This window comes from Narcine bancroftii, chromosome 4, assembly GCF_036971445.1.
Source record: "Narcine bancroftii isolate sNarBan1 chromosome 4, sNarBan1.hap1, whole genome shotgun sequence".
Lineage (NCBI taxonomy): Eukaryota > Metazoa > Chordata > Chondrichthyes > Torpediniformes > Narcinidae > Narcine > Narcine bancroftii.
In genome coordinates this window covers 296,865,740-296,878,045 of record NC_091472.1, presented here as the reverse complement: position 1 = coordinate 296,878,045, position 12,306 = coordinate 296,865,740, and the positions used below count along the sequence as shown (strand labels likewise).

General features: G+C 38.7%; 1 protein-coding gene across 5 annotated transcripts in view; it reads right to left on the bottom strand.

Moving 5' to 3' along the window:
* Positions 1–12,306, bottom strand: part of prpf40a (PRP40 pre-mRNA processing factor 40 homolog A) — a 66,196-nt gene that overhangs the window by 20,323 nt on the left and 33,567 nt on the right. For all 5 annotated transcript variants that reach the window (XM_069935534.1, XM_069935535.1, XM_069935536.1 and 2 more), the window contains 4 exons: positions 9,297–9,503; positions 8,863–8,974; positions 4,964–5,028; positions 1,625–1,789 (listed from right to left, as the gene is read on the bottom strand). In XM_069935534.1, coding sequence (XP_069791635.1) covers positions 1,625–1,789; positions 4,964–5,028; positions 8,863–8,974; positions 9,297–9,503 — 549 coding nt within the window. The remainder of the gene's footprint in view (positions 1–1,624; positions 1,790–4,963; positions 5,029–8,862; positions 8,975–9,296; positions 9,504–12,306) is intronic.

The window sequence follows — 12,306 nt, the reverse complement described above, 5'->3', positions numbered from 1 at the left end:
CTATTTTCTGTTTCAAATGGACACAATAGTAAAACTAATCTTTGTATTTTTGCCCAGTAAGAATTGACCATCCACTGTTTGCAGTGAAAGATTATTTACACATTAACATTTCTGATCGTCTTTTCAACTACTTTATTTTATTTTTTAAATGGACGGGAGGGGGGAGGTAGGGAGGGTGGGATGGGAGGAGGGGGGGGGGAGAAAATGGCACTGTATATATTTGAAAAGGAAAAAGTATGTATCATGGTTAATGTGGCTTATGGTGTGAAAAACTACTTTATTTTTAATGTATTCACCAATTTGCATTTATTGCCCATCCACAATTGTCCTCGATGTGGAAGTGGCACTTGGTTATAGGTGCTCTGGTAGACCACTCAGGTGTTTTAAGAATCAATTGCATATGGTGGGGATCAAAAGTCACAAAGAAGCCAAAGAGGCTTTCCACAAAAAATACTCCAAATCCAGATTATTAAATAAATCTAAATTCCCAACTCCAACATGAATTTTAAACTTAAAAAGGTTAATCCTGTTTCTAATGATCAATCTGGCAACCACTATAATGTCAACAGACACCAATACTTGCCAGAATTAAAAGAGCAACACAAGTTTTGGAAGGACCATTATTTAAAAATAAGGTGCTGGAGTTTTAAGACAAATGTTTTTCTCTGGAAGAATCAAGTCTCTGGAACTTTTCTACACAGGACAATGGAAGAATTCTTGAGTACTTTTTTTTTTAAAAAGGCAGACACTATAAATTCAAAGGGATGAAAAGTTTGTTTGGAGTAGAGGTTATAATCAGATTAGACATGATCAAGCTTGAGGGACCAACCTGTCAACTCCAGCTTCTGATTTATGTTTGTTCACGATGGTGAAGTTAAATCAGAAAATGGCTTTCCAATTATAAAAAAGCCACACATACTTAACACAATCCTAACATCAAGCAAAAGTGCAATGGATAACAATTTAGATTCAATAAATTATCAACTGAAATTAGCTCAAATAAATTTGAAAAGTACAGTGATCTAAACAGCAGCAAAAGATCTACTTTTCAGCATTTTTAATAGTAAAATTCATGGCATTAGCAGATTGATTTGCCAGGAATTTTTTCAAAAATATTAACAAACAACCACAAAAGTGATAATTATATCACCAGAATAATGCATTCTACAATTAAATGAAGTGCACTTTCACATTCCTGTCTACCCAAAGTCAGATCTTCTAGCTCCAGAGGCAAAGATGTGAATAACATTACAGGTGAACTAATGTAGGGCTGTATTCCCTCCTGGCACAGAGGCCTTTGGCCACTAGTTACTAATTACCTAGTATTTATTCAGAAGAGATCATTTGGCAAAACTTATTTGCTTATGTGAATGTAAAATAGATTCATGCTAAACTGCAGAATAGATGAATAGAGTCATTAATCAGCTTTTTTTCTTAAAAAAAATATCCATTACTGCTGTCAATGAGATTACAAAGCAGAATTGATAAAATGTGTCCTTTCTTCAAGATAAAGCATTGCACAGTAACTGGTAAAATTACAAACAAAATAAGACCATCTAAAAATTCACAATTCTAGCCTAAAATATTTGATGAATCTTTTACATAATCTTTTTACATAATCTACCTATATCTGGTAGTAGATGTCATTTTCTCATGGTTTTCAAGAAATCGTTGAAAGTTTTCTTTTGCTTCCTTATAGCGGAGTCTGGCTTCTTCCTTCTCTTCTTTTTCAGTTTGTATTTTGTATGCATTAAATGCTTGCTTCTTTTCGCTTAGTTTTGGTAAAGCACTGCAAGGTTCAAATTGGTAAACAACAGTGAATCAATTAATGAAAGATACCTCCAAAGTAAAACTGTGAAATAATTCAAATAGTACTTCTTATATTTTATTAGCACTAAAACTAAGCAAATTCTCACCAAATTGTTAAAATATCTTTAATTTTAAAGAAGCAAATGGGATTGGATAAACCCAAACTCACTAAACAAAATTAACCAAAAAGATACAACTTCAAAAGCTGTACACAATAATGTTTCAGTCATTTGGATTCAGCATAAAAAAATATTTAATACAGTCTGTTTGGTAAACAATCGATCGGAACCATCAGCTAAATACTTTTCCTTCCAGCAGAAGATAATATTGTGTATTATTTAAAAAAAAACAATGAAGTAAGGGGATTTTGAAATAACAATAAATAATGAAAAGGATGATTAAATTTAAAAGATAAAGCTCTTTCCCTCCTTACGGTTAAGAATGAGTTTCTTTATCACCGCCTGCATAAAAAGAGTAATGTTAGTGAGTGACCAGAATTTCTGCAACCATTCTTCAACAAGAGGTCAACATAGTTTCTTAATTGAAAATATCTATAACTTTTGTTATCAAGCTGATGGTTTTGCCTGACCTGTTGTTTTTTTCCCAGCATTTTCTGTTTTAGCTCAGATTTCCATCATCTGCAGTATTTTGCTTGAATTATGTGTAGGTTATTCTCTTAAGGTGATAGTAACTGTAAAATTTCAAGATAGAAAACTTCACCTTTTAGAAACTGCTGCAACCCTATTTAACTCCAAGCCATCCTATGTTGCCATTTATTCCTAAATCCATTCAATAGTATTTTGTTCAGATGAAATCTTACAACCTGATAACCAAATAACCTCTTCTCCGTTAAAAAATGAAGAAAAGACTTGATCCTAAAGGGCACAGAATTGTAAAATGTACAATTTTCAAATAAATCAATCATTTCCCATTTTTAAATTTGAATTGCATGCCAAATGATGGACGCATTTTTTATTTCGCCTGATCAGAGTTCATGTCTAAATAGTGAGAAGAGTACCTCCAGAGTAAAGTGAAAGCAATGCATCAGGGAGTGATCGTTGAATTTTCTTTTGTTGGATATCATCACTGCCTGGCTTTTGTGTGGTGCAAATGTCATCTGCTGTCTACAAGTCCAGGCCTGGATATTGCCCAGGTCTTTATGGATATGGATTTCTTGATTCTCTGAGTAGTTGTGAATGGTACTGAATATTGTGCAATTATCACCACACATCCACATCTTTGATCTTACATTTGAAGGAAGAGTATTGATGAAGCAGGTAAACACGGTTGGGCCTAGGACACTCCCTTGAGAAGCTGCTGCAGAAGGTCTCCTGAAACTGAAATGATTAACCTCCTCCAACTACAATAATCTTGCCTTGCTCTAGGTATGAACACCAACACCACCGCCACTTGAAGAATATTAGCTTTTGTCCATGTGTGATAAAAGGCAACACTTCCACAGATCTACCATGTGAAGATGACAAATTTCACATCATAAAGACACCACCAGGCTGAACAAAGGATCATAATGTAGCTCAGACTTATCTCAAAATGTGCAATAACGTAACTAAAAATTTGAATGTTTAAAGTGAGGCATCTCAAACAATTGTCTCAGCTGAACATTTCCAAAAGACCACCAGAGATGTATCACTTGAGCATGCACTATGGAATACTGGAAATTAAGGGTTTTAGGGGTGAATCAAAGGCCACTAGATAAAAGATTAATTGGGACAATTACATAAACAAACCTTTGTGATTCATGAGATCATCTGTGCCCGCAGTATTCTCTTGAACTAGAACTGGAAAAATCGGTCAATCAAAGGAATGGATTTCTGAGTGACTATTTTGGCAAGATATCGTAGGCACGATGAAACAGAAATCTGAGTTCATAAATGGAAAAGTTTGGATTCTTCTGGTTGGACATTGCTAGTTATACTATATATACATATAGATACACACACATATATCATTTCTTTTTATATAATGGGTTGCATTGAAAAGAACAGAGTCAGCATACAGGAGGGAGATTGAAAACTTGGTGAATGGTGTATTAACAACAACCTTGCATTCAATGTCACCAAAAATCAAGGAGGTGATTGTGCACTTTAGGAGGGAAAAACCAGAGGTGTACGATACAGTGATCATTGGGAGAAATCAGAGGTGGAGAGAGTGAGCAAATTTAAATTTAAGTTGGAGGACCTTTCCTGGACCCAACACTCTAATGTCATCATGAAGACAGGACATCAGCGCCTCTACTTTCTCAGGAGTTCACAGAGATTTGGTATGACATTGAAAACTTTGGCAAACTTCCACAGATGTGTAGTGTGAAGTGTGCTGACCAGCTGCATCATGGCTTGATATGGGGGCACCAATACCTATGAGCGGAAAGCCTTGCAAAAGGTGGTGGACAAAGCCCAATATATTACACGCAAAACTCTCCCCTCCATCGAAAAAAAATCTACATCGAATGCTGCCGTCAGAGAGCAGCAGCAATCATCAAGGATCCACAGCATCCAGGACATGCTCTGTTCTTGCTGCTGCCATCAGAAAAGAGGTGTCGGTGCCACAAGACTCATAACACCAGATTTAAAAAGAAATATTTACAGGACAGTAGAAGCCAATCCCAACCATTTAAACCCATGCCACCCAATTATACCCAAATTAACCTACAACCCCACACATTTCCAAGGGTGAGAGGAACTGGAGCACCCGAGGAAATCTCATGCAGACATGAGAAGAACATTCAAACTCCTTACAGAGTGCCAGATTTGAATCTGGGTCACTGGCACCGTATTAGCGTTGCACTAATCACTACACTAACCAGTCAAGAACAGTTGATACCCATCCACCATCAGACTCCAAAACAACAAACTCAGAGACTTATTTAAGGATTTACTTTAAACATTATTTATAATTGAACTTTTATTTTCTTCTGTATTACAGAGTTGTTTGTTTACATTTCTCTCTTTTGTATACATTTTTTTCTTGAGTAGTTTTTTTTTGCACTATCAATATGTAGAAATTCTGCCTGGCCCATAGGAAAAAGAATCTCAGGCTTGTATGTGATGTCATGTATGTACTCTGACAATAAATCTGAACATTGAACTTCGATACCGAAGGTCTCAAGTTTAAATGATTATTTTAAAACACTTACCTATATCTAGGGTCATTTATAATCATCTTCATTGCTTGTTCCCATGAAGCATTTGATTGAACCCCCTGAAGAAACAGGGAAAGAAATAGTTTAAATGCAAATAGTTTAATTGTACATCTAACATGAAAGGTTTGTGGATAAAACATTAATTATCCCAAATAAACACTCAGAAACCTTCATCTACTTCTCCCAAATCATTCCCAATCCTGATTTAATTCCTTTATCTAGCCAATAATTTCGGTTGCATTTACAATTGCAAGATTAATACAATATTGATCACATTTTAACTTGCCCACATAGAATACTTAATCCTCCCCAACCTCATCGTGCTCTGCACCATACACCAAAGCAACATCCTTTTTAAATATGTCCATAGAACTTGGATGCTCACATTTATCTGGGAGATCATGCCAATTATCTGTTGTTTGAAAAGTTATCATTCATACTTGTAATCTATTACTTAATTTTAACTTATGATATCTTGTTCTAGTTTCTATTCATACCTGAAACAAAACTTCAGATTAATCAAAATTATAATGGTATCCCACAGAGCAAATTTGGCCCCCCCCCCTCCCTCAGTTCGAACACTCAAGTTCAAGTTTATTTATCATCTAATTGTAGCAGTAAAACCCAACGAGCTGTGCTCTACAGTGCAAAACAGCACAAACGTACATAAAGACATAACACTCAAACAAACAATACATATACACAGGTATGCACTGCTTAAAGTCTGTTCGGGCAATGTCTGACCACATACATGTCCATGTTCCCATAATTATTCAACTACCACGAGCAAGTCTGCAGCAACTTAGAAAAAGCGAATGCTAGCCATAGGAAATTGTGTACTATATACCCAAACTGATCTGACTGCCCTGCTCTCTCCCCACAGCCCTGTATCAGTTCCTACACTGATTCCACTGCCCTGCTCACTCCTCACAGCCCATGCCAGTCCCCACACTGATCCCTACTTATAAATAAAAACTTTACAGATATAGTACAGTATCCCATATAGATTTGCTAGTACATAATATGGTGTTCGTACAACATCCACATCACACAACACCTATTTTCACAGAACCTATCATGGACATTAAGCGGTGCATTCCTGTAGAAATATTGATAAACAGTAGAGTTATGGCGAGTTGTTTTAGGAGTTCAACAGTCACTCAGCAGTCTCACTGCCAGTGGGAAACTGTTTCTCAGCCTGGTGACTCTGGCTGTAATACTTCTGTGCTTTTTTTCCCTCCTGATTGAAGCAGCCAGAAGATGCTGTATGTGGAGTGGTGGGAAAAAATGATCCAGGTAAATCACATCAATGGGGGAGTGGGTAGGGAGACCCCACTGATCCTCAAGGCTGTTTTTATGGACCTGTGAATTGACCTCCAATCCTTTGCTCTAACAGCAATGGATGATCTCAATAGAGCTCTTGCAGAAAGTTGACACAATGGTAACCAGCTACCTTGCCTGCCTCAACTTTCCAAGGAGGTGCAGTGGCTGTTGCACCTTGCTGACAAAGTGAGATGTTATATGCCCAGGATAGGTCACTTCTCAAGTAAACTCCAAGGAATTTGGTACTCTCTACTCTTTCCACTACCGACCTCTTAATGGACCTCTTAATGGACATTCCTGGTCCTTCTGAAGTCCCCAATCAACTCCTTTGTCTTGTCCACGTTGAGAGTCAGGTTTGCATTCTCACGCCATTTCACAAAATTTTCCACCTCTTGTCTGTATTCTCTGCATCATAGTAGCCGATGAGGCCAACTATTGTGTCATCTGCAAACCTGATGACTTGGAGCTGGACCTGGCGATACAGTAGTGGATCAATAGCTGGAACAAGAGTGGGATAAGCACTCAGACCTGAGGTGCAACAGTACACAGCGTGATGGTACTTGAGATTCTGCAGCCAATCTGGAGAGATTGTGGTGCATCCATTAGGAAGTCCAGAATCCAGTTACAGAGAGTCCTAGTGAGGACAGCTTCTCCACCAGCCTCTGGAGAATGATTATATTAAACGCTGAACTGAAGTCAATCAACAGCAGCATGATGTACGAGTTGCAGTTCTCCGGGTAGGTCAGGACAGAGTGGAGGGACAAAGCTATAGCATCGTCAGTGGAATAATTCTATCTTTAGGTGAACTGAGATGTGCTTTGATACATTCCATCACCACACTTGAAGCATTTCATAACAGTGGAGGTCAGTGCCACTGGTCGGTACACATTGAGGCCTGTTATAGTCGCCTTTTTTGGTACTGGGATGATCATGCCACCCTTGAAACCCATGTGGGATTCTCACTACTCAATGGTGCATATTCCCCTTGTAAAAAGAAATTTGTTTTAATTGTGCACTACTGTGTCCAGGAACGTGCACAAATTTCTGATTGCCTCTTCTGCCACTCACACCATGACACCATGAATCACCCACATTTTGCTTTAGAGGAGCTGCTGGTGCAGGCAGACCAGGACAAGCTCTATGGCTGCTCATTGCTGTTACACAACTTTCACGGTTGAACACCTGCCTCCTTGTCTGGCCAGAAGCTCTCTCAAGATTTCTCTATCATACCCAGCTCAAAGTCTCTCAGGTTCAGATTTTTTCCATATTTGATTCAGTGTTTGTCAATTGATATTCAAACACAACCACCAGAGTACTTCCCAGTTCACTTTTTTAACCGGTCTTCATTCTCTCTTCCAGATTTGCATTCTCCATTATAGCTACTATAGATGTTCCTTTCCACCATGAGAGGAAACAGAATCTTTAACTTGGTTACTGTTCAACTTTTCTAACCTCCTCTTTTCCTTCTTTCTACAGAAATCCATGCAAGTATAGTGTCACAACATTTATTTTGGAGAAGAGAGCAATTTATTTTCTCCAAAGTTAAGTAGATGGTTCCCCTTTTTATGATCTAATCCCATGATCCAGATTCTAATCTAAAAAAGGCAACACTGCCAGAGCCGCTGTAATGGAGCTCCTGCGGGGTCCAACTGCCCAGTCAACTGTTGTCAGCTCCACACACAGCTTTAAACAACCTGCTAAAGGAGCTGATGGTAGTTCTATTTAAAATCTCGCAACCATAGGGTCTGCATTCAAGATGGCGGCTCCTATAATCAGCAATGACCACGAGGGTTTGCAGACTCCAGGGAAGTGGAGGACTGGCGCAGGGCACCAGAAAATAGGGAGACCATCCCCCGTCTGAGAAGGAGAAGAAGAGAAGATGACCCACAAGATGGTGACCACAGCAGCAAACCAGTGAGGGGGCTCTGTGGCTGAAAGACCAACGCATGCATCGGGCTGCTGATAACTTGAGGCTAAGAACCCATGGAGGCTGTGGGCTGCTGGAGACTGCAGTTGGGAGACTTGCACCCGGCTACAGACTGCTGGAGATTGGCTCAAAACAGGCTGAAGGGGTGCTAAGTTTTGGAACTGGGATGAGAGAGGGTGCTGAAGGGTTCCTGATCTCGTTATAGGTTCGAATCTGCAGCTCGGGTCATCAATGGTTTGGACTGGATTCTTTGTGGCTGTGGAGGCATTCAGTCTCTCGGGGGGCGGGTGGAAACGACTCTCTTTTGCTTCTCTTTCTCTGACAGAGGCGCTTCAGGCAATTTCTGCCGATGGCGAATCTGTCTCCCTTACAGCAGGCAAAAGCAATTTCATGTAATTTGACATTGATTTATTACAATGAAAATAAATTGAATCTTGATCGGAAATCTATTGGTCATAGGAGACAAAACCAACATCAACAATTATGAGAATTAGATATACATTTGGTAGGCCAGAGTGGAACTACAAAAATAGGTCTCTGGAAAAAAAGTACAAATCTTACACTTTTAAAAATATTAATTCAAGATGAGAATTTACGAATTAAGCAATTTTATTAATGATCAAAATTTAACCATGGCCAATACCTTTTCTTTCAACAACTCTTTAAATGCTTGTTTTGCTTCCTCTTTTGTGTTCCAAGTATAGGTTTTCCGGACTGGTTCTTTCTTTACTTCCTCCTCTTTTTTGGGAATGTCACTAGGTAAAAATGTTGCAAAAATGAACAATAAAACAAAATAAATTATTGAAAACAATGAACTAATCTTAATGAGCATTAATCTGTCGTTTTACATGACTTTGGTGATTTAAAACTGGGAACAATATGCCTTATATAACAATGAGAAAACGAGTCAGCAATTAAAAGCATCATCAGAACATCATAAACATTACATTAGAAACCAAGTTTGCGACATTACATATTTGTTCTTGTATTCACCCATATTTCAATCACAATTTTATAAACAAACTGCAAAATGGTAGACAATTCAGCAAAACTGCCAACACTAGAGAAAATTCATACTTTTCTTGAATCTCCTGCTTTACTATTTCTTCCACTGGCTGGGATGTAATTTCTACTGGTTCAGGCTCCGGCTGCTCAACAGTTATTATTTGTTGCTTTTCATTATCATCAGTAGCCACAACTTCATTCTCAATCACTTCCACTGGGGTGGAGGTTGTAGCCTCTTGAACAGAAGTTGATACAGTAGATACCGAAGCCTCCTTCACTCTGATAAAAATACATATTAGAAAAATTAGAAAATATCCAGAAACAATATTATTATACAACTTACCATGAATATGAAATGTTAAATAAGGTCAGATGAAAAAGAGAATTAGAAACACAAAAATACATATAAAAGTTACATAAATAACTATTGTGCAACTACAGAATTTTTAGGAGCCAGTACAATTGTTTCCACTACCTCATAACCCATTGCATATATAGATGAGCAAAAATGCAAGTACATACAACTTTTTCATTCAACAACGTAGGTAAAACCAGGAATTTATGAGTTGAGAAACAAAGTATAAAAAAAAATTCTCTGCACAGATTCAATATACCATCAGTCAAGGACTGATAAGGATATGTAACATTTATGCCAGGCAATGAGAGATTAGACAAGGGAGAGACTAAACCCCTAACATTGACATTGTATACCATCATGGTTGAGCAGTCCTCACTATTAGCATCCTGGAAGGGTCACCATTGACCACAAACTCATCAGGTCCAGCCACACAAATACAGTAAAATCTCCATTATCTGGAACTCAATCAACCGGAACTTCAAACAAAGAGCAAAAAAACCCAAGAAAATAAATAAATACATTTTAAGATAAATAAGAATAAATAAAGTTTTAAATAAAAGTTTAAAGTTGCAAAAGTATAGGTTCTCGAAAGCAACACAAAACCCTTGGGAGCAAACATTCAGCCAATGGAGCGCTCCGGTCGTGCCCGCCTGCAGCAGCTGTTTGAATGAAGTTTCAATAAAGTTGTGTTTGATTAAAATGGCAGCACCCAGGATGAAGTGCCGGCTAATGCCGCTCACCACTAGGGCGACTCTCTCAAAGTGTCTCCTTATCCATGTCTGATAGGAGTCTTTATTTTTATTAGTATATTATTAAGGTATTAATAATAAGGCTTTATCTGTAAACTTGGAGGGGGGTTAATTATGAAGGTGCCACAGTTAGCGTAGAGGCTAGCGCAATGCCGTTATACCATCGCAAGTGGGGTTTGAATTTAAAGGAAAGTATGCAAAGGGCCTAACTGGGACACTGGTGTGGAGGCGAGTCAGGATGCAGCAAGGGTCTGAGCGGGATACGTGTGGAGGTGAGTCAGGTTGTCAGAGCGAGGGGAGGGGGTTAATTATGACAGTGGCACAGTTAGCGTAGCAGTTAGTGCAACACTGTTACAGCGCCACGACTGGGGTCTGAATTTAAATGTTGTAAATTATGCGAATTAGCTGATAAAAAGAACTATACATAATTAAAGACTACAATACTGATTTGTTTTCTAATTACTTAACATTTTGCACTCTTTTGTCTTTTAAATGGCGTAATCTAAATGCAAGCATATTACAGACAAACTCCTATTATCTGAAATTATATGTCCTCCCTCACCACCATTGAGGATCACAAACAGCCCTTTCATGCGAGGCACAGATTAATGTGCACCTGTGTGAACCTCATCTACTGCATTTGGTGCTTTCAATGTAGTCTCTTCTACAGAGGGACCAAACACACACTTGACGACCATTTTGACAGTCTGTCCACAATGGCCATCCTGAAGTTGTGTATCATTTCAATTTCCCTTCCCATTCCAACCTGTCTGTCCTGGAACTTCTACCTTGACAGAGTGAGGCCCAACACAAACTAGAGGGGCAACACCTCATATTCCATCTGGGTAGTCTATAGCCCAATGGTATGAATACAGAATTTTCTAATTTGATGTAATGAATACCCTGTCTCTGTTTCTGTATCCTTTCCTGCCACCCCTACTGAGCCATCCACCTCTTCTAAATCCCCCCCTCTTTAGTTCATATCCCCACTGGATTCATCCACTCTCTTCCCCTTGTCCCCAAAAACCACCCCACCCCAGTTCCATCTGTCCTCTCTTTATACTGCCATTCTCACCAGATTCCAGCCGGTCTTCTGATCACCTACTCTACCCTGTACGATTCATCTTCCTCCACCTGATCTCATTATTGTTCTTGCTCTCACTCCCTTTGTTTGCCATCTGCATCTCCACATGGTTTACCAATTCCACATGGGACTTCTAGTCTACCATTCCTACTCTGTCCTTTTTACACTGGCTTCTCTACATCTCTCCAGTCACCATAAAAGGCTTCAGCTCAAAAACATCAACTTTTTTTTTACCCCAACTGATGGTGAACTTCTCCAGCAGTGTATTTAGCTAGACTGACATTGTAGCAATTCCGAGATGTGCCAAAATTTTACAAGGATGTGTCAGAATATTTTAAAATGTTAGATATTCAAGGTTCGCAAAACAAATGTGAAAGCAGCAGTCAGAGATTATTTTTACTATCAACCCTGACGTTAGTGTTGTTATTTTAGTTTTCAATTACTTAGCAAGAAATCAGATAAAACATATTTGTCTTGATTAACTCTGGAAATGTACTTGTGTACCTTTATGAAGGAAATTTGGCTCTCTGAGCTTGAAAAATAGAGCTCTGAAATTCTGCGATTGAGAGAGCAGAGTGGGGGGGCAGACAAGAGTGCAGTGTGCCTTTTACTGTCATCCAACAGTGCACGTTTAAGCGCAATTAATCAGCAAGTGGTGGTCGGATAGACTCTTGGACAATCCAGTTCATGACTGCTTGAATTTTTTGGGTGGGGGCCGATTACTGTGTTTCAACTACAGAAAATAAATGTACACAGAAACCAAACAATGTAAATCTTCATTACAATTTCCTCACTATTTCAACAACAGAGAGTGGTAGCCGTGTGGAATGATCTTCCGGGAGAAATAGTGGCGGCGGAGTCAATTGTATTATTTAAGAAAAGGTTAGACAG